Below are 24169 nucleotides of genomic sequence, written 5' to 3'. Positions count from 1 at the left end.
TTCGCGCACTCACGGACGAGTTATCACGCGCGCGGCCCGGCCTCTGTTTTAAATTTATGAAGTTTTATAAATCTCTGCTTTTTTTTATTAGTAAATATACTGCGAGATAATTTTGTTTCTTCTTTTATTAGCAAAACCTTCTCCGGAGGAATCGTCCTTCTCGTTCCGCTATGATCACGTACATGTAGAAACTTGATAATAAAATTTCCAAACAAGGATGATGAATATAATAAAGGCTTAACAAAAATAATGTTACTTGCGTTCCGTCAAATCTAAAGATTTTAATTCATTTATTGTTAAGTTGTAAAAAGCGGAGTTCATGGTATCATAAATTCAATTGTGGAAAGAAAGGAAAGAAGCGTGTCTGCAAAATCGCTTTCACTGTTAATTAGCGACAAACGTACGAATGCCTTTATTTCACGGCAAACAACGGGCAAATAGAACAGAGAATTGCTAGCAGATAAAGATCCGGTAATTCGTTAATTGGTTACTTGGGCAAGTGTAGCTGAAGCAAAGAATTACTCAACCCTATTAAAGCACACGCAATGATCTAGTTAAAGTGTAACCGTAGAACTCTTTTTATCACTAATTTTACTTTTTCCGAAATACATTCGGAATTACCATATATATCCATATTAAATAAATCTCTACAATGCTCAATATATAAATAAATCTTTGCAATACTCATATGAACACATATTTGATCTTTTTATATTAATTTCACAAATTGTGTGATTGTGCCACTGTCATTTTTCATTTATTGATAAATATCTTTCATAATGTAAAATAGGACAGATATTCTTTATTAAATGTGAGAGTTTCTTAATCTGTCTCTTAATTATTCCCTATAATATTTCTATAATTATTCTCTGGTACTTTTTTTCCATTAATAATATTTTTTCCATTAATATTATATTTTCAAGAAAAGAGTTAATAACTATTTATCTCTTTAAAATCCATATTGCCGCGACCAATCTTCAGAAACATGTTTCGTAAATATTTCGGAAGAGAAAAGTTTATGAAGTTCTTAACTTACTCGCTTAAACTCTTTAAATTAAATCGCAATAATTGTCCGTATACACAGTATAATAGATATCCCTTTTTATTGTTTCTCTCGCTTTGCGCGCTTGCTGCCAACAGATGTCCTGCCGTTTCTACAAGATCAAGTACCCGACTTTTAGGCGTAGATTCAAAGATTATATTTATGAAGATTAGACTTTAATCTTTTTCAAAGTAGGCTCCTTGTCAGTCCATATACCTATATAAGCTCCAATAAACTTTTTGTGCCTGAAAACATTTTTCAAACTTGCCAAAAGCTTCCTTATTACTTTCTCGATAATGTCATCTCTCGTATCCAATCATATATCTTCAAGTCTTTTTTTATTAAACTCTATACATAAATAAAAAACTCTATATATAATCCGATATATTTCAAACTCTTCAAATGTGACACACTGTGTGATTTCAAGCTGTTTTAAAAAACAGTTAAAAGGTAACAAAGATAACATTATCAAAAATGAGATAATAAGGGAGCTCTTAGGCAATAAAATTGGTTTGAAAAAAATATTTCCATGTATAGAGGAACCGCTGGTACATGGACTCACAAATTATAACAGCCTACTTCAAATTAGTATTCCAACCCGCATAAAAATATACTACTAGTGCAATAAGTAAATTCGAATAGTGTGTGTGTAATAGTGGTGGAGAAAATTTCATTAAAATTACACTGAAATTTTATTGTGAAAATAAGTATTATTGATTAGCACCATATTTCAGAGGATACATGATAAAATTACAACAAAAAAGTTTCCTTTATACATCATAAAATTAGTTCTAGAATTCATAAAAGAAACTTTTTTTTATTATAATTTTGTCGTGTATCCTCTGAAATATGATGCTAATCAATAATATTTATTTTCACAATAAAATTTCAGTGTAATTTTAATGAAATTTGCTCCACCACTATTACATTATTTGAATTTACTTATTGCACCAGTTGTATATGCAGGAAGAAGACAGAATCAGATTATCACCAGTAGATTCCTTTTGGTTGGCTCAAATTAGCAAGCATAATGTGGTTTCAGCTAATCAAAGTTTAGCGGGAACGCAGACATAACATCATTCACAACAACGTACAATACATTCACAACAACGCAATACATTTCACATACAGATATACATTTTATATTTATATACGCCATTTTGTTGCATGGCCAGTTTCTGTCTTCTAAGGACTTACTTCGAGTGAAATTATATAATCGATTCGATCTGTATAAATATAATCTATTTAATCTCGCGCCTAAAGTTCAGATATTATTTATCATAGACCATATAATTCTTTTTTCTCAAAATGATAGGAAGGTATATATGACGCCTCCCCTTTTTTCACGAACGTGCGTCAGTTTGTATCTCCTGACTCTTGTAAATCGCTTGATGTCAGATAATCTCAAGATTCCACTCGAAACTAACCACACTGAGATTATTCGAGGAATGATGTTAGGAATGCAACCTACTCGCATCTTCGCCGTCATCCTTGTTTCTACTTGGCCCCGTTAACTTCGCGTGAGACCTGCATCGACGAGAAAAAGACAAGAGAAAAAGAAGTACAACGTAAAGAAGATATCCGCAAGATGTGAAGATAACGAGGAAGCGAACAAAATACGAATCCTACGAGACAAGTTATGCACTTTTGGCGCCAGAGCTAATTGTGACGGAGCATGTAGCAAGGTCTTTGTCGTAAATGCTAGTCAGTCTGCCACTTAACGTTACACCAAGAGAAAATATCTCTCTCTCTCTCTCTCTCTCTCTCTCTCTCTCTCTCTCTGGATAAATATTCAGAGGCTCTTTTTTCAGGAGCACAATTCAACGAATCCGATTACACCAATTTGTTATATTTTTTTCATTTTGTTTTGTAAACGCGTACGCGTTTACTCGTTATGCAACCGGTGCAATCATAGAGTTCGACCGGATGCGTATTTTTTTTCTGATTGTTGCCGCTCGTTATCGCCGAAAAGTTTGAATATCACAGCATCACAGCAACAGAACGTGTTCTCAGTTCGAAGTACCAGTGAGCATCAATGATGGCGATTTAATACGAAACGCATCAGGTACTTTTACATTCCTTTTAATCCTTGAAATATCTGAGATTAACCGATCTCATATTTCCGCTTTTATCATTCACAGGGCTCTCATTTTTATGTGATATTCATATTTTTGCAATTTTTATGTTTAAGCGAATGTACACTTTTTCATCAACTGAACTGTGATTCATTCCTCGTGCTTGAAGCATAAACTTTATACAGGACTTTATCCAGACTTCACGTGACATCATTAATAGCAGATTCCAAAGATTATTTCAAAACGAAAATCCTAATACCAAAATATCGAAGCTACGGTAGTTTTTAAATGAGAAGGTAATGCTGTTTTTAAATACTATAAGAATAACATCTTTTTAAGTGAAGATATTTTCAAGCATCTATTCTTTTCTATTCTTCTAAATCTTTAACAAGCTGTAATGATTTCACTTTATTACATCGTGTCATCTATGTCTCTTATTGGAAAACTCCCCTAGTGACTTTAACGAGGACGATATAGCTTATCACGTGGGCTTACGGTCGCCTATGTATTCCCGGAAGGACCTCGGGCCCAGCACTTGTGCTGTGGTGATTGCTAGCGACATATCGGTAAGAGAACGCAGGACATAGAGATACTGCCAAGAAGGTGAGGGTGAGAGACTATAACAATCTCTTGTAAGATTTGTGAACTGGAATGCGAATAAGGAGAGGGAGAGAATATATTCCTTATAAGGAGGACCCATTGCCCCTCTTGGTAAGGCGAATATTTTACTTTGTAAAGCCGTTGATTTCTATATCGGAGGGATCGCATGAATCCGCGGTTATTGTTTCGAATCCCATTCAGTAATTGTATTATTTGAGCCCCTTAGGCCCAGTTCCACAACTCATGGTTAATTAACTCTTAACCGAGATTCAACTTATTCATTGTCTCTTTCTAATTTTATAATTGGAAAGAGATAATGAATAAGTTGAACCTCGGTTAAAAGTTAACCGTGAGTTGTGGAACTGGGCCTTAGTTGACAAGTGGCATAAACAAAGTAAATTAAATTGATAGATAAAACAAACATTCTCTCTCTTCTTAATATTTTCTATTTCTATAACAAACGCATTTTTCCTAATTTTGGACTTATGCCACTTGTCAACTAAGAGACTCTTTTATCGAGTAATTACGCTGCATATGTGTGGGTTGTGCGTGCCACCCCGTCTGACATCGCGTTTTGTTACTTTTTAGTCGATTATTTCCGCGCTCTCCCCGGCCACAGTCAAGTCAATTTTATATCGTATTGTTATGTCACAGTTTGTATCGCGTATTAGTACTGCAAATTTGTTAGATTTATCGTAGTCTCGCATGTTCTACACGTTTCTGAAATTTCAGAAACGTGAAAAAAATATTCGAAAATTCCATTTCGTTTTTATTCAATAAAAACTCTTTCTCATTTATTTAAAATTTACTGTAATCTCGATATTTTGGTATTAGGATTTTCGTTTCGAAATAATTTCAGAAATCTGCTATTAACAACGCGATCAAATGGGTCACTCTGTACATTACAAAATATTGATTCGAGCCCTTCACCTGAATCATTCAATTTTTTCTTTCCTCGTACGTAAAAGAGGCGGGAATGATTTTTCCGAATAATCCGTCAAGCTCGTTTGTGAGATGAGGCGTACCGATCTTTCTGCTCTGACAGGATTCAACCGATTTATACGCATGTCCAAAAAGATGATCGTTCGTATCCATTTCTGTCTTCTTCAGGAACACGGTGATGCGAATCGATGTCGCCCACGATTCCGATACTTTCCGCTCTGTTGCTCTCGTTGATATTAGGATCAACGGAAGGTGGACAGTGGATGGAATCCGTTTCCCTGTTGCGACAAACCCTCCAATATTGGCGGAAAATATACAAGACGTACATCGATGAGGTGACTCTCGGTTACTGTTGGACGGACTATTTGCTCAAGATAAGCAACGAATGGCCGACGAATCTACCCACACCGACATTCGTCGCGACGGAGGTTCTTTCCAACATATCGTTCACCGAAGTAACGCAGTTCAATAAAATACATCCACGAGAGAAACGTTGGTCGCAAACGGCGAAATCCGCTATTTCAAAATTCACAAACAATCCTGATAAACATCAATCAATCACTTTGCGATCAAAAATGATTCAAAAGCAAAGGAAACGGATAATGAATAAAACCGAGGAAGATTCACAAATTGTACCAAATAATTATACGGAATGGAACGGTAAAATTGATGAAAATGAAAGAATTGCACGGATGATCGATTCTCACATAAAGAGAAGGTGAGAACATCTCTTTCATAAATAAAATTTTTACTGATATTTTTCAATATTACGCAGCTCTCTGCGATAAAGATTATTCTCTAAATATTTTAAAGTGAAATCTCACTCTAAAGAGTAAAAGTTAAGTCAGTTTTGAAAAAGAATGACACAATTTTCAATCTTTAAAAGTGAGCTTTACAGTTTAAAAGTTTTACAAAGTAATTTTAAAGTTTTTTTTACAATCTTTGCAGCAAATGAAAAATAAATATAGATATTATATAAATATACATAAATCAGTTGTCTATCTAAATAATTTATGATAGCATGAGCGCAAGGAGAACTTCATTTAATGTTTTTTTACTGTGAAGCGATCGTATAAAATTATAAATTTCATCTTTCGCTCCAAACGTTGAGCTGAAGACGATATTATCGTTAGTTTAATCCTTTTAGCCGCAAAATGACATACGTGCAAACATTTCAGACGGCGAGCAGTCTCGATGCCGGAACTTCTGCGCGACGAACGGGAGACTCTACAAGATGGTCACGAGTTTTCATCTCGCGGGACCAGTTCGCACGCCGTTAATCCGACGCCTAATCCCAGGGACGATGACAAAGTCGATTCCGGATCGACAGACCTCGGGGAGGAAGATTCACGTCGTAAAGTTTTACGTTCGCTGACAAGCCATCGTGACTCTTTCGTCGAGGACGCTTTCGCGTCGCGTTCATTTTCACTCAAAGTTGCCCGTGAAGGATCGTCTGGCGACCAGCGGTTTCCCTTTCGACGGTACTTGCCATCACGAAAAAGAAATTCGAGAGTCGTTGAGACGTTATCCGATCCCTGGATGCAGGAAGATCACAGAGTCAAGGGAGATCCCGCAGGACGCCAAGCTTCTTTGAACAACGACGGAAGTTCGTCGGCGCTATCGCGTTCGCAGTTCCGGCGAGTAAACGCGGACACGAAACGTTCTCGTATGAGTGTCGTAAAGTTGATGGATTCTGAAGGAAATTTATCGTCCGATCTGACGATAAATTCAACGATGTCTCGTCGAAAGCCCGAGGAATTATCACGCGATTTGCTTTTATCGCCTCACGGAGGAAGTGCCATTGCCGAAAGATCGCTTTTCGAATTTCGAGGAAGTGGAGGAGATGCTCTTAAGGGGAACGTTCTTGCAATTCAAAATGGTCAGAGGAAACGACGTGAAGAAGCGACATTGTCAGCAGTTAAGGGAAGTAGAGAGCTCAAGGGACGGAAAGGACGTTTCAACGATACATCCGTTCTTTTTGTCGGAGCTCAGAAGATCGCACCAACAAATGCTTTACGAAAATCGTCGGTTTTCGCCCGTCCCGACGATTCCGCAGAAATCGAGACAAGTCGACGACCCCGTTCAAGGGGTGTGAGAAACGTGTTTTCATCATCCAACATTGAACGATTTAACAGGACTTACGAAAACTCGACAAGCCAATTGATTCAACATTCAAAACCAATCGTTTCTCAGAAGCAACCGCAATTATTTGACTTGTGGCCTGTTATATCCAGTATACGTTCGTTTATTGTCGATGTTTTCGGAACGTTGGGAATGTTCGTTTATATAGGCCGACATATCATAAATATTATACAAACGAACGTGATCCTAGTTTGTACAAGGGAATATGTATGGACCAAAATTATTAAATGGATAGATGATTAGTAGCATCGCTGGTGCCTAATCATTTGTGTATTTATTATCTTTGCATATAATAAATATAATTCTTTAAATTTAATACACAATAAATTGAACTAAATTAAATTAAAACCCGAAAAATTTTAATAGACTATTCTTTTTCAAATCTCCGAGCCTTTAAATAATAAAGAGAGCCAATAAATGTCTTTGATTCTACAAAAAAAAAATTTATGATGTTATAGTTAGACATCAAATATTGATATACAAAAAATTTGTATTTGTATGAAGCGGGACTGTTTCGCTTCGTTTATCGAAATATTTCCGTCTCTAAAAATTTTCATTGTTATATATAAAATTAATAATGATTTCGTTTAATATCGAAACGTAACTTTTTATATATCTATTTTTCGCATGGATTAACATTGACATGACAATAAACTGTTTTTATCTAAAATATAAAATTTCCAATAATTTTATATACCTTCGTATCTCGAGTTTTCATTTATCCTCGCACATGTATACGTTTTGTATACTCTTTATTGATATTAAAGAGGAGCTCTTGATTAGTTCGGAGCCAATTAGTTCGGAAGACGGTCTATTTCAAAATATTTTTACGTTCTTTACTGTGTAATGATATTTCATTATATATATGGATTCTGCATATGGATTCTGTAGTACATTCTGCATGATACACTTATCCTAATGATACAATTATGTGCCGCAAACTCTAATCACTCTCCGGAATCGTAATTAAGAAGTTCGAGTGATCCCCAGAAACAGATGTCCCTTGCTGATAGAGGCTCATCACGAATGAATTTTTGATGCCACCTGTTGCTATCGTTGTCTTTCTCTGCTCAAAGTCCTCTCCTCTCTTCATAATCAACGTACCGCGACTAGTATACAACAATTATGCCGGTTATGTTATAACAGAGACCGCCAACGACATCAAAGTATATCACGAATAAAGCTTTCAGGAGCGAAAGGATAATCCGTTTGCGAAAGCAAAATCGATAAACCGGAAATCTAGATTTATTATTACTGCATATATAAATTATTAGATCTCTTTCTCTTTTATTTAGAAGGATCGAAGAGATATTGGAGATTCAGCAAAAATTTTAAAGTCAGATGTTATATTAATGAACCACTAATTGTAAGTACTTACTAAGCATTGACTTCTGTTCAATTTTATAATCAATTAATGCTTAGTTTTTAGTGAATCAATGCTTAATGAGTTAGTCCTTAAAAAGCATTAATTTACTAAAAAAAAACAAATTATCTTTTTTACTATAACCTAGCATTCTTAAAAATATACGAATATTTTCTCAAATTGTAAGAATAATGCAAGATACATAAAATGGAAATGTAAGAATAATGTAAGAGAGAGATATCATGAAAATTAAAGTAAAATTAAAAAATATATAATATATATTTTAAATCATATAAAACAACACATTTCTCACTTTACTTGATACACAACATATTAAAAAAAATTGTAACAAATGAAATATAATTATATAGAGTCATTAAAAAAATGTTGCAAATGATGAAGAACTAAATACAATTTATACTTAAATTCTTCTGGATCTTTTTAGATCTTTTTTAGAGGTATGCTTTGAAAAGTTATTAATAGATAGAGGTACATGACTTATGAGAATTATCATAAAATCATTCAGATCTTTTGCAATAGTTTTTGCGATAGACAGAGTCGTATTCCTATTATAAGTGTCAGCTACTATAACGTCCTGCTAGAACAGGTTAAAGAACTGTAAACAGGAACGGGGATAGATCAATCATGGGGTTCCCGTAGGCGGTCGTAAAGAAAAGTGTGTGAAAAGCGTGGACAAGGGTATAAAAGGCGCAGCAAAATGGAAGTAAATGGAACCAGTTAATTATGTAGGTGACCGAAATACGCGCGACATGCATCTTTTTCATTCCTTCATGTTAACATCCTGGCAGATCAATGAGGATCACCTTGGACACTTGATAAAAAAAAGAAAAAGAAAAGTAGTTGAAGTTTGTTTTTCGCGAATGAGCTGGACTATCTAGCTCGTCTACGAGCGTCACATCGCTTTGTGGAACGACAAGTCAGATCATTCACAGTGAAATTCATCATTACGGAGTCTCTTAAACGTCCTCACAAAGGATCGTCTTTACGGAAACTGCACTAGATTGTAGGGAGAGACAAAAGAGAGAGAAAGAAGGATGGAAGGAAAGAGAAAGAGCTCGATGCTTTCGAAGCGTCGACGGAAAGCCTATTTTCGTCCGCTTTCAGCGTGCTTATCTGGTATCTCGCTCTCTATTCATAACAAGAGTGCCTTATCAACGGGAGTGAATCCCTGAAGAAAGCGTGATACAGCTGCTGATGCGGAGTCGGTGTGCTCATAAATATTTAATTCTTAATCACGCCGGATGCAAGCCGGTCGCGAGTTTGCACGGGCACCCCTGTACAGGTGGATAGCGATGGCTCTTAGGAACCTAGATAGCAAGGATGAAAGATCCTCTCCTCTCTCGTGTCTCATCTCGCGACGATTATTTATCGGACTTAAGGGGGTCTCTGACGCAGATTCACCCTCGCGCGGGATCCCATGCTCTTGTGAAAAACGGAGGGCTTTTATGTTATAATCGCGGAAAAATATGACAAAAGTACGACATTGTGTAATATGTTCTACAACTTACGATCCGTCTGTCCGCGTAAACATGGGCTTAATGGGAGGAGCCGGGATTGCTTCTTATAGCGACTACTCGATACAATTGTTTCGTGAACTTAAATTCTCGCAAAGCGAATCATTATTGCCACCGACGAGATATAATAGTATCGGTGTCATCAACACAGAAAAAAATTACGGATAATTACTTTTAGACTAAAAATCTATAATGCGCCATTGTTTTCGAGAGCGAAATTAGATACTGATGGTAGATTGATAGTTGAAAGGCTCGCAAAGTGCCCTCCAATTTTTCAAGTGTTTAGATTAAGGGGCTCCTAAAGCCGTCTGTATTACCGATTAAATCGTAATTTTTGTATTATAAATACTTTTTTTCTCTTTGACAGATTCGAAAATCCTTTTCCAGAATTAAATACGTGTTTGTAAGGTGGAATTTATGCCGAAACGACAAAAAATTTCGAAATTAAAAAATCTTAAGAAAAATTTTTTGTCGTTCTCGACATAAACTCAGATAATATAATCCACTTCATAAACACGTATTAATGTGTATACTTTAATCCTGGAAAAGGATTTTTGAATCTGTGAAAGAGGAAAAAAGTATTTGTTATACAAAAATTACGATTTAGCCGGTAATACAGACGGCTTTAGGATCCCCTTAAAGTAGAGATCCTATAAGTACTTATAAAGCTTCACTTTATTTGTACCCTAAAGGCACCTTCATTCTACTGCTACATCTATATTATCCAAGTCCGGATTGTAAGCGTGCGAGTGTTGAAATATGGCTTTCTCTTCTATAATCAAATAAATTTTACTTATCTCTCTTGCTGGAAAAAAGATCGTCTAAAAACGGAACATTGAAGATCATCATTATACAATGAGGATTCTAGGTAGACATCCAACAACGCGATAAGGTGAAATCGCGAGTCGGTGAAGTTTGTTAGTATCATCATCATCATCCTGGACGACGTCGCCAAATGCGACTTTTTTAAGAAAATAAATAAAAGAGACAGAGAATCAAAAAAGAAAAAGAAAGAGAAAGAGAAAGATAAATATCTATTATATCGTTCTATGGCAAGTCCTTTAAAAACATACAAAAATAATATAAGTAAAGAAAAATAACAAGGACATAAGAAAAATAATATAAAGAAAAAATAAAATAATGATATAAAGTAAAAAAATTCCAAAGAAAAAATAAAAATAAAATTTGGAGAAGAAATAAAAAGGGGTAGAGATCATACAAGAGAAGAGTAACAAGAAATGGATTTCTAAGACTAACACGAGAGACAGAAAAAAGAAAGAGACAGCTATTTGTACAACTACTGCAAGCGGAGAGGATGAGAGACCGAGAAAAGAGATATAATTCGATCCTAGCTCGACGAGCGAATATCCTCATGTCATATAACTAACTCCGTGACGATTTAATCCTATATTGGATCTACTCTGTATCGGCGAACATCCCGGTATAAAGCTGCCGTTAAACTGAACCTGTGGATAGGTTGTCTATGCGGTTGTGTATAGAATTAAATAAATAACATATATATTTTCAGAGAATTTGAATACGAGTCATACTGTTAAATTCATAATGTCAAATTATATCCAATTTGAGTTATTTTTATAATCATTTCTATAGATCATCGCTGTTTTCCTACTCAGCATATCATTAATTTAATTAAAACAATGGAGTTAAACAATTTAACCCAAAATGTATTAAATTTGATTCACATTTAATTTATTATTTACTAAGTGCATACGTTAATATGGATGTTATTTACTTTGAAATTAACTGCAGGAATGGATTAATTTGTAAATTTTGACACACATGGAAGTTAAAAATAACAAAACGTTATTTAACTTAAGAGATTAGGTTATCGTTGCTTTTTTAATATCAAACAGTATATGCCAGACGAAAATGATCTTCGAGTATCTGAAAAAAATAATTAGATTCAGCAGCGTTTCTTGCGTGCATGTGTAATCTTTTTTGTACAAATGATGGGTATGTAATATCAAACAATTAACTCTTTTACTTGCGTTATTATTAAAGCTATTTTGAAAATTTCTTGCTTCTCACATATAATAATTTCCACATAAACAATAGACATTTAATGTCTATTGTTAAATGATACGATCGATTGCTTTATTTGTGTTATAATTAAAGCGAGATATAATAAACTCATATACCTTCACAAAATTGTTAAATTGCAATATTTAATCCACGTCCTGTACAAAAACGTTAGAATTTATTTTTATTTACATTTTATCACGACAAGAAGTTTATATTTGATATTTATAATAAGTAAAATTGTTTTAATTCTGCTAAAATTGCACTAATGCAAATAAAATAACGAGATGGGTTAAAAGCTACAGAATGTATGAATGTTAAAATTTTAATCTAATGGAAAATTTGCGGAGCCGACGTCACGGCTGCAAAAGGTCGAACTGCGCTTTCTTCGCCCTCGACTCGTTCGAGGTGATTAGCTCGTGCCGTAGCTACAAATTCAATACTCTTTCTCCGCTCAGACCATAATTATCCGATACGCATAACGCGAAACAGAGCGCGATAAGTGCCGGGTAAATGCGCAGCTATAAGCGTAACACCCCCGCATAACATTCGTGGCTAAATTTACCTACTACTTTGCCAGGGCACGCGAAATTTCGTTCGCTATTAAATCGTTTCGCTGTACTTACCATCAACGAGCATTAAGCGTGCGTGGGTCTGGTTAAGTCCTCCAGAATCTCCAGATGAGAATATTTCGCCGGATTTCTTCGCAGCGAGCCCGCAGACCGTAAAATTGATCCAAACTTGCCGAGCCACCGATAAGTATTCTTTCAATTTATCGTAACACCCGTAAATGTTTAAAACTCGTTCGGCTCCTGCTTTATGAAAACAAGATGTTAGGTATGTGTAGGAGAAAAAGGATGAAAAAATATAAGAATAGGGAAGTAAGATTAAACGTTGAATGGAGATTTCTTTTCATTCAGACGTCTATGTGAACTGTAAAGGATATTGGGTATTGTTACTTAAGAAGTATTTGTTCTGCGTTGAATTGGAAAATGAAGATAGCAAATATACATTCGAGTAAGGATATGCGCGAAGGCGCGTGTTGAAGAAGTGAATTTCAAATCGAAAAAGACAATAAATAAAACGCAGCACATATACATACGATAATTAAAATGTATATTAACTAAATTTAATAACAGCGCTTAAAGTGTACAAGTAGTAGAAAAGATGATTCTTAATCACATATATATCTACAACAAAATTGCGCTCTTATGAGAGAGAGCTAAGTGGCGTAATTGAAACCGCTGAATAAATATACACGTAAAACATATGCAGTAATCTTTTTTATATTCTCGTATTATCAATTTCGAAAAGATCACTGTATCGTTCTCATTACTCAGTGGCCTCAATTGTTCCACTTTACGTCAACAAAAATAAGATCTGTATAAATAAAACGTAAGATAAAAAATTGCGTCAGTCGCGTTTCCCAGAGCCGATGTTCTTTTGCGTCAACCACGCCGGATCGATGACAGACAGACCGCGAAGGTAACATCTCCCGGTGGCTACGACCTCAGTGAATAGCAGTAACGGTGGCTTCGTACCGTGCAACGTCGAGGAAGGGTGTATGGTTACCGGCTGCTTCGAGTACACCTATACCGAATGCGTAATGCCATTACGCGATATTCTCTTTGCTTAGAAACTCGAGCAAAGCACAGATACAAACAATAGAGGAATATAAAGATAAAAATGAAATTATTTAGAATTTCTGCCCGTATTCTTCATGGCTGCTTCTTAAATCTTTATCATTCAAAGAAAAAAGTAAATACTGTAAAATGAATGAAAGAGAAAGAAATGATTAATCAATAATCTGCTGATTAAAGTTCGCTAAAATGACATAAAGAGAAATATTGAAAATATGAAAGTTTCAAGATATCAATGTGATAAAAGATACTTTTCTATAAAATTAATCATTATGCAATATAACATATTTTAATAATAAGTATTTATTAAAAATAAGAGCCTTTTAATCAGAAGAAAATTCTATAATTTATGTTATTTCATGATATATTATATAAGGGTGTTTCATTTTAAATAATATGGTCGATTATCTCATGAATCGATGTTTTAAAAAAACATTAATGACCTTGACCTGATTTTGACAAGGTCACTCAAGGTCAAGTCCACATTTCCATCATGTGTCCCCCTTCAAACCATGCAACTTTTGTTCGAAAAATTTTTCAATAAAATCATCGATTCGCGAGATAATCGACCATATCACTTAAAATGAAACACCCTGTATATGTATATATAATATACATATATATAAATTATTTCTACATATTTTATAATAAACAGGGAAAAGAAAGAACAATTTTATAATATTAGAAAATTGGCAGTAAGAAGAATATAATAATACAGAAATAATAGGGAGTTTTTGCAATACAGTTTATCCCGATACGATGAACGAAAGATCAGGTTACAGTCTTCTTAACGACTAATGAAGAAAAGGATAATGTGACTTTAGCGTTCACCGTATCTGGATTCACGTTATTGCAAAAACTCTCTATTATATACGCATGAAAGAGAACATTTACTTACCGTGACATACGTCTGATCCCTTTGCAGCTCAGCGAGGTTCTCGTATAATCCCTCGAGAAAAGCTTTTCTAAGTTGCTTCGTATTCGTTCCGCAGCTCGCCTTCTCCAAATTCGCACGTTCCGCCAACGCCGCAAGCTGTTGCCTCACTTCCGACCCGTATTCCAGATTTCGATGGTGCAAGAAGTTCTCATGGCACCACACCTTCTTCTGCGCGGTGCTTTGGTATGCTCGGAACACATTCAACAACGTTACGTGATCCCCCTCAGGCGAGGCAAATCTGGAATTCCCCAATGAGTTACTCGAGCAACATTAAATAATAACTTACGTAGCCAATCGCGAATTTTGATGGAAAATGCACTCTATCGCGGATACAGTACTCCGTAACAATAATTAGTATAAATTTGATTTTGATTTCATCTTTCTACTTAGTGTGTATTTTTAGACGATAAATATATTGCCGGCAAGGGCCATACCGTGAACGTGCATTGTAAGCCTGTTCTCTCTTCGTAGGCGGATCCATGAAAATCGATTCTCCGGATAATAAAGCAATAACCGTCAGTGCTTCCTCCAAACACCTGTGTTCCACCGACGCGAGGATCACTTTGGTAAATCGAGGGTCTAACGGGAAAAGTGACATCGTTCGGCCGAGTGTAGTCAACTGTGGTGGAGATCCTTTTAGGAGGGATTATATAAGAATTTATTGTCTCTATCGAAACAATTCCCATTATTCGCATCTTGCTCGATACAACGAAATAAAAACGCGAACAGTCTCAACTGTCTTAACGCTGATCAATCGTTTTCTTTCATCGGATCTCAATCTCAATATGAAAAAAAATCTATCATATTTTGATTTAATATTAAATGACAAAATTTTTATTTAAAAAATAACACTAATAAAAATAAATAAGAAATTTAGTAAATATAATTTAATAAGTATATAACTGATATATCTATATAAGTAGAATCCCTATTTTCTTTAAACGGATAAATGTATTGAAGAAAATGTTTTTAATAGTAAATAGAGATATCGGTAGTATTACCTTTAACTGCACCCAGCTTTTCTAAACAGTTCACGGCCACGTCTATGCTCTCCTTGGGCGGTTTATCCATGAAATCGAAGGTGGTAATGTCAACGCCGATAGCGAGCAGTTGTAGAGCGACTCCCGCGAGAGAACATCTTTGAATTTCTGGTATTGGCATATCCTTCATCTTTTCGAATTCTTCTCGTGTATAAGCTCTATAACACTTGCCTGATGCTTCGCGAGCAGCTCTACCTGCTCTTTGCCAGGCTTGAGCTTGTGAAATTTTCTCAACCCTCAATACGTCTAATCCCGTTGTTGGGTGATGTGTTCTCGCTTTGACCACACCGGTATCGATCACGTGATGAATTCCTACATATATTTAACTTCTGTATTAAGTACTCAGATTAGATTTTAATCAGTAAGGTCGAAAATAGTAACTATTAATATATAATTAATGTTCAAATAAGCGCGATGTTAAAAATAACAATTAATCTCGTGTAGTATGCCGCTTCAGTTATCGCGTTGGAAAAACATTACAAAAAGCTTTTAAAAATAAATTTCCTTTAAGTCTTGTCTTATCTTTATAATTATCTAGCGTAAAAAAAAAACCTTAGCGCTGATAAAAATGTTTTTATTCCTTCAATTTTTTTATTTAGAAAATTAAGAAAAAAATTGAGGGTGAAGATATATATACGTACCGCTAATCGTGACAGATGTCTCGGCGACGTTTGTCGATAATATTAATTTCCGCATTCCGGGCGCCGAAGCTTTAAAAGCTTCCAACTGCTGATGAGTAGGCAGTGCCGCGTACAAAGGAAAGACTTTCAGAGGCGGATACTCCTGTCCGTCTAATTGTTTAGCCACTTGTCGAGCGGCTATTGTAGCCGCTTCTATTTCTTCTTGACCGGTCAAAAAGATGAGAATATCCTCACTAGAAAATCAAAGATTAAAAACTTACTAAAATATATTGGCATGTGTGCAGCTATGTAAGAGCCATTAATTTATAATCGATAGATTTCGAGTTTAATCCCGACCCTCATCTCGTACATATTTTAGTTTATAAAAAATTGATTTCAGGGTTATGAATAAAAAAGTATATGATAAAACTGTAATCATTTTGGAAAGAATAAATTCTTTAACATACTATCACATTATCTATTCCTATATATGTTCTCTCTAGAATACATAATTTATATTACATGTTAGAATTTCGTGCTGTTCTTACTTTGCGGGTGCTTCGCGGTGAATTTGAAACGCCGTGGCTAGCGCAGCGAATGCGTAATCCTGTTGCGAGGAGACGGCATGAAAAATTCTCAAGGGATGCTGACGGCCCTCTAGATACAACGCCGGTGCCTGGAAATACTCCTTGAATTTAACGGGGTCCATTGTGGCCGACATAATTAAAAGTTTTAAGGGCGGTAAATTCTTCAATTTGCGCAAATTCTGCGCTCGTCTCGCCACCCCGAATAAAACGTCGGTGTGCACAGATCGCTCATGAGCTTCGTCCAGTATCACTACCTGTTGCAAAGTTATAAACTTATGCAATAATTGGGTAGGTAATCTGATAAGCAGCAAAAAAGAATGTTTAAATAGATTTTCTACATTTCATGGAAATTAGTATCTAGAGGAAATTAAATATAATAGTATCTTGAAAATCCTCAATTTTTATTTTTTGTTAAAATATTAAAATGTCTAATATATCAGAACTCAATTTAAAATAGATTAATTCCAGAACAGTTTGCATAATACATGTAAATTACAGATATTATGATAATATTTTTTGTTGCAACCTAAATTTTATTTAAAACTTCGTTGTTATATTAATTTTGAAATACAATCTTGCTCTTCTACAAATGATCGCATTGCTTAAGCGTGATAATAATATAATAATATACCGAGTAATCCGACAGAATCTCATCGGTCATCGCCTCTCGAACCATCATGCCGTCCGTCAGATATTTGATTCTCGTTTGTGATGAAGTACAATCTTCAAAACGAACACAGTAGCCCACCAATTTTCCAGGTTTCACCCCTTGTTCCTGTGCAACCCGACGGGCTATGCTGACCGCCGCTATCCTCCGTGGTTGCGTGATGCCGATGCAACCGGATGATCCAGCAATCCCGGCCTGGAGTAACAGCTGTGGAATCTGCGTGCTTTTACCGCTGCCGGTTTCGCCTATTATAATCAGAGTACTGTGCCGACGTATCTCGTCTAACAGCCTGGAAATTCATAAACGATTATTCCTCCTGAATAAAAACAGTGATATTTGAACGAAATAATATACAGTGTTAAATATATAATAAAAAAATAATATACAGTGTTAAATATATAAAGAATATATAATATTAAGTAAAAGTACATTTTGTCAAATTAATGGAATATTTATTGCGACATAAACAGAGATAAATAGAGATAAACATTTTATATATTATAGTTTAATCTAATATATATTTTTGTCGGGTTATTATTAATCCTATTTATGTGTGTCTCTATTATATACATATAACAGATTGTGTTATTAATTCTACTTGTATATAACATTTGTAATATAATAATACATGTAACAAAATATCTACTTTACTTATGTAATATTTATAAAATATAAAAAAAATTTTATATTTGTATTTTTTATAAAAATTTTTCAAAAATAAAATTTAAAAGTTATCATGTGACATTTATATATATGATATATAATGATACAATGTATAGTATCAATTTTTCAGAATAAAAATTATATATAGAACTATATACTATTTTTTAGTAGATATAATAAAATCTGTTTTCAGTAATTATTAAAATTTTTTATGCCCTTAAATAATAATTATATATTATTTTAACACATATACATATAATTTGATTATTACCTGATACTATAAGATAAAAAATAATATAAGAATACATTTTTAAATCAGTCAGTAGCTTTCAATATCTTTCCTAACATCTTAATATTATATGTATAATGTATAACGGTTATACTTATACTGTATATATTTTTCTCAAATTCTTACAAAATGCATAAGGTTGTAAATAAACAAATCGATCAACAGTACCATAATATTAGTTGCATTCTCTACTTTATCGACTGCGAGCAAACGTCGTGACGAAATTATCCTAAAATCCTAAATTATCTCCGTTAGCTAATTCGCAATCAACAAATCCATACAGATTAAGCCTCCATTTTGAAACATCCTGTATATGCAATGCTTGCAGGATAGACATCACGGATATCATCCTTTTTTTTTCTTTTATGCGTGAAAAATACACACTTTTCTCTCGTAGTTCCTCGAGAAACTTACCGTTTACGGAGTATATAAACGGGTAGCGATTTTCTCCGCTGGTGCAAGCTAATGTTCGTCCTGTCGCTATTCTTCGTCGCATTCGCGACTGTGTTGTCATCGTTCGTTTTCTGCGCTTTGTTGGGATTTTCGCGGAATACGACGGTGCTGGGCCGCTTCATGGCCAATTTCGACTTCCCCATCGCACTGAACTTGGGATCCGTATCGTCGTGGACCCTCATCTCGCTGCAAACCACTCAGAACGTCTCGGACGAGCGCGTATTTGCGTATATATCACTTGCTGCACAGTAAGCACGTGTTGCGCGCTACAGCTGTTCCGTCTGTCTTTCCGTGCTGCTACCTGCTGACCGTCTATACGCCCTCTTGTCATGCGCCGTGCGTATCTGGATCTGCACTCCAGGGGCTCTATTCTTGAAAAGAAACGTATACGAAAAACTAAGAAAATACTACGGTATACGTAACGTATTTCCCTAGACTTTCGTATATACGTTTCTTTTCAAGAATAGACCCCCAGGGGTGTGATTACAATTCACTTTTCTGCAAATGTTTTGTTGACCAATCAGAAGAAAGATACTCCAAAACACCGAACACCACTGTGCGAAATGTCGAGTTATTGTAAATTTTTTGCATACCGGATGCAAGTAGATGTGTGCAGCGTGGACAAAGAATTCTTGGCGTTACGTATTTCCGGGGAGTCGAGAAGGTTCACATATGTGTATAAAGGCCAATATTTTATAATAAATATTATAACTATATTAACAAAATATTAGCAATTTTTATAATTTTGTGTTTTTTTTTAAGATTACAAACTTTTAAATTATTTATACATAACATAAAAAAATATACTTTATAATATATGTAGAAATATTACGTTTTACATAAAATATATATTTTAATATATTTTACATAATTTATAATACATATATTGATATAAAACATTTATAAATGTAAGATATATTAGTTCTCTTGTAAAAAAATAATTAAATCAGAAAATCTGCGCGAGTGTGCTTTATGAAGTTACACACACAAATCCCTAATTTTCAAAATCTCTTTCAGAATTTATAAAAGTTTACGATTTTATTTTCATTTTTTTAAAAATTTATATATAATTCTCTACTTGATATCAGAGCAACATTTGAGAAATCGTATCGTAGCTGCAGCGAACAGAATATCGCAAGAACAGTGCCTGGCTGCTACAAGAGCCGTGTTTGACAGATGCAATGCTTGTATTGCTGCAAGAGGTGCACATTTCGAACAAAATCTTCATTAAAAAGTTTATAAATAAAATAATTAAAATAATAAATTAAATATATTTTTTTCTTTTTTCGTGATTTCCTGCGAAACAAAGCAAAAAGGAGCATATGTCTATAGGACTTTTTTTCTTAGTTTTTTACTCCTCTACACGCTCCCGAAGTTTTGCCATTTAATTTGGAAACACCCTGTATATATATATATATATATAATCTCTTAAACAGTCTTATAATCAAAGAACTTTGGGAATATTAAAATGTGCATATTAAAACATACAGTCAAAGTAAAATAATGGATGGCTTTTTAATATAATTCGTTAGTTTATTTTAAAAAAAAGACAATGGTCAGATCAAACATTTATTATATTACATCAATATATATTACACGTCAAGTATTTTATGGACAAGTAATTTCGCAACGCTTACGTTTTAAATTAGAGGTAAAAAAAATGATTCACATTCTATCATTATTGATATAAAATGCAATTGTGTTATCATCAAATTATTAAAAATTTTATATAGACGTACATAATTGTAATCTAGATCAAAACTATCAAAGAAAAAAGGCTATTGTTAAATGCAATTGTTAATATGAAATCTCATATAAAATTGCGCGCCGCGTTACGAAATTATCACAGATCAAGCTGTGTGTAATAGGAAGACACAATGAGCCAACTTTGTTCTTAAAGATTTAAAAGTATTTTTACACACCTATTTGTATCATAAATTTGCAGCTAAATTATCATCGTAATGGTCGATGAATTGGTGTAATCGCATGTGGGGGTACCTAGAATTTAAAAACGTGCATTATTAAAAAATTACGATTTATAATTTGGATTTTTTTCAGTATATATTTTTGTTTTTACAGTCTATCACCTTTTTTTACAGAAAAAAAAATAAGACTATATATATTATTTTATAAGAGAATCGATTTACCATTGCACCAATACGAGATAAATAACGATTTCGTATACTGATATCAGATTGAGGTTGCATAAGACTATCAGCTGATAAATCCGATGTGCATTCCGATGATAACAATTTTTCTCGTTCCAAACTTTCAGGAGTGCATTGAACTGTCTCATATCGTTCCCTTTGTCCTGGTGTCATGTTGAGATAACCACCACTTGTTGCCATGTCAGACATCCAGATTGCACCAGCGGTTATCAACGAAACTGTTACAGCGTAAAATACGTTATTTAAATTTCGTATTTCTATGTGAAAATTGTTCGCTTGAATGTCCAAAAGTTCTCAAAAATACTCACTCCAGAGCCAACCAAGGAAGAACATCTCGAGCATTAAATATCCTCCTTTATCAACAATAATGCCAGCCACAATTGAGACTACAGCAAGACCTAAGTTTTGTACAGATTGCGCTCTAAAAAGATTATATTAATTTTATTTCTAGCACACTCTTTTAACAGTATTTTGTTCTGACAATGAGACTACTAAAGAATAGATATTTACATTCCATAAGCAGTTCCAAGTTGATGCTCTGGCGTCACGAGAGCAATTAGAGGCCATAAACTACTTGCGAGCATAGAATAGGCCAATCCCATGAGAACCATACATACATAGGGACTCAAATAGGTAAAAGCGAGCAAACCATGAGCAATAATAGTCACACAAATACTAATAAACACCCAAGATACGTTTTTGCCTGTTCTATCTACTAAATAACCTAATAGAGGCGAAGCTATCGCTGATATTGAATAAACAAGAGAATTCACTGTATTTGCGGCGGATGGCTCATATTCATACTTTCGCTCGAAAAATACTCTGAAACAAAATTAACGAAAATTAATCTTTTTATCTTGTATATATAATTATGTATGAAAAATTGAATAAGAGAATTAGTTTTTAAAATTAATTTTAATGTGATATTATTAATTTATATGGACTTTGGCTAATGCGACTTAAAAGTCGTACCATTCAATAAGTGCTATCGAATACTTACTTTCCTAAAGCGATAAAGGGGAATATCGCGACATAATAAGCAATGCAAATGAGCGCGACCAACCAAAAGATTGGCTTGAAATCCTTGACGTCCTTTAGACTAACAACCTGTGGCTCCTGTCCTTCTCCTCGTCGGAGCAATCTCTCTGCTCGTTTATCCATAAAACCCAATGCACAGGCGCATATCATCGACATCACGCAGGTAGTGGATGCGAGAAAGAGAACTACGCCGATGCACTGTGGACCCGTATAATACTGAGATACGTAATTGTATACTGGCTCCATTACTAAGAAGTTCACGGTCGATCCTACTCGAGCGAAGCTCAACTGCAGCCCGAACACCATGTTCAATTCTTTGCCTTTGAACCAAAGGACCGCGTAACTATTTTGAGCGACTGCCAATGATTCTGCGCCGATTCTGCAGAAAAGAAACAATTATTAATTTGATGATCTTATAAAAGGACATGAATTTTAAAACATTCTGCATTTCCGATGAAATAATATTGAAAACATACCCAAAGACAAATCGACCAAGCATCATTACCCAGAAAGCATCAATCATAGCGCCACTCGCAAAAATTATCTGGCCGATTAATGTTAGTGCCATATATATCACCGTACCTAATCGAATTCCAAAGACGCTATCCAACAGGAATCCACCAATGAAGCATAAAATGACATTCGGCCAAGAATAAATAGAATATAATAAAACAAATGTGCTAGTCGACATTTGCAAGTCAGTTTTAAAATTATCCTGCAATGCTCCAGGGTTATCGAAGCAAAAGTACGAACCTAAAATAAAAAACATACATCTATTGAAATTTTTGCTAGAATCATAATGCTAACATTAAATAAATTTTATAAAAAATCTAGCGCTTCTCTTTTCAATGAAATAAATCACTCTGTGTGCTAAAAGCTTTACTTTGCTTTAATAAACGAAGATACCCTATCATGTATGCATAGTTCGATTGTGTCATAGATTATAATATTACTTATACAACATATGGCCAATATTTTAAAAAAATGTGATAAACCGCACAAAGAGGACATTCACGATATGCCTTATCTAAGCAATGTCAAATTTTTCTCTGTGATTAATAGCAAGAAGACATAATATAGAGAATATGTTTAAACAATTTCTATTTCAGCTCAACTAATTATTCTCTTTTTTTATTGTTTTTCTATATATAAAATTTTGGCTATTAAATCACAATTAAAACATTTCTTATAAAATAGAAAAAAGTATAATTACAGCAATGTTTTATAAATATAGTTAGATTTTACTCATCAGAGATTTTAATATTAAATAAATACCACACGAATAAAATATGAAATTATTACATTTGATACTAAAAAAATACTAAATAAATAAAATTCGAAAATCGTGCAAATGATCTCGTTTGAAATATGTATATTTTGTTTAATATTAGAAATTTTAATATTAAATAAGTTGCCCATAAATAGTGCAAAATATTATCATACTAGGTATTGAAAAATATCAAACAGCATTAAAACAAATAGAATTCTAGATTCAGGTGACCTCGTTTTTTAAATAAAATACATTTCTACATATAAATATAAATCACGGAAATGAGGAATGCGACGATGTATCAGTCACACGATGAGCAAACGAGACTCATCGATTATACATCTCGTTCGCCGAGTCGTCATAATTCACGATAACAACTCGCTCTTTGGCAGGTGACACCATTCTGGCGTGGCACGGAGCGTTGACAGATAAAAAATAAAAACAAAGGACGCGTCGTTTGATGTAAACAATTTCACGTTTTCGTTTACGTTAAGTCTGTACCGAATCCAAGCAGACACATGAGCGCCAGGCCCAAAAATCGGTAAGGCGCCTTTTTTGGGCTGCAGCATCCCTGAAGGGCCGCCTCGTCCTCGGATCGGTCCAAATTATCACCGCCCGAGTTGTCCATCATGCCTCCCTCCATATCGTTGACGTTATTGTTCTCACAATGTGCCTTTAATTGTTGTTGTTTAAGATGTATCGTGCTTTATCGTTTGAACAGCACGCGATCACTTCGCAGGTAGAGTCTAATCTAAATAAAGATAAATTTGTGTCGCGTCCTTTCCCCTTTCACATTATCACGCACACAATCCAACGAATAAAAGGAAGAACCCGGTGATCGACCGCGATCGATGGAACGACGCCGATCTCGACGTCTACTCTCACAACTCTCACTGCATCATTGCGTCGCACGCTGCTGCCGAGAGTGCCGAGTGCTGTGTGCTGTCATTGTTGATCGGTTATTCTATCAGTCAGTTGGTGCGTCGGTATGCGTCATTCAACGAGACACACACATCGGCATATCGGTCGCTAGGCTTTCTCACACGCGATAAAATATC

General features: G+C 34.6%; 2 protein-coding genes across 2 annotated transcripts; both read right to left on the bottom strand.

Annotated features, from left to right (window-relative positions):
* Window positions 1-12883: 12883 nt before the first annotated feature.
* On the bottom strand, window positions 12884-18832 carry ath (ATP-dependent RNA helicase DHX33). The gene is made up of 8 exons (XM_018457038.1): window positions 18597-18832; window positions 17195-17519; window positions 16525-16817; window positions 15998-16230; window positions 15318-15668; window positions 14751-14949; window positions 14278-14554; window positions 12884-13329 (listed from the first exon to the last, which is right to left on the bottom strand). Exons 1-8 carry the CDS (start codon window positions 18815-18817, stop codon window positions 13153-13155), a joined length of 2076 nt encoding a protein of 691 aa, XP_018312540.1. The 5' UTR covers window positions 18818-18832; the 3' UTR covers window positions 12884-13152.
* Window positions 18833-20343: 1511 nt separating this feature from the next.
* Window positions 20344-24169, bottom strand: LOC108728578 (major facilitator superfamily domain-containing protein 1). The gene is made up of 7 exons (XM_018457201.1): window positions 23613-24169; window positions 22318-22594; window positions 21804-22220; window positions 21314-21625; window positions 21112-21224; window positions 20783-21021; window positions 20344-20633 (listed from the first exon to the last, which is right to left on the bottom strand). The coding sequence occupies exons 1-7, from the start codon at window positions 23752-23754 to the stop codon at window positions 20589-20591; spliced, it is 1545 nt and encodes a 514-aa protein (XP_018312703.1). The 5' UTR covers window positions 23755-24169; the 3' UTR covers window positions 20344-20588.

This window comes from Mycetomoellerius zeteki, unplaced genomic scaffold (assembly GCF_001594055.1).
Source record: "Mycetomoellerius zeteki isolate Tzet28-1 unplaced genomic scaffold, Tzet1.0 scaffold62, whole genome shotgun sequence".
Classification (NCBI taxonomy): Eukaryota; Metazoa; Arthropoda; class Insecta; order Hymenoptera; family Formicidae; genus Mycetomoellerius; species Mycetomoellerius zeteki.
Note: the sequence above shows the minus strand (reverse complement) of the source record. Positions and strands in the feature narration are given on the sequence as shown.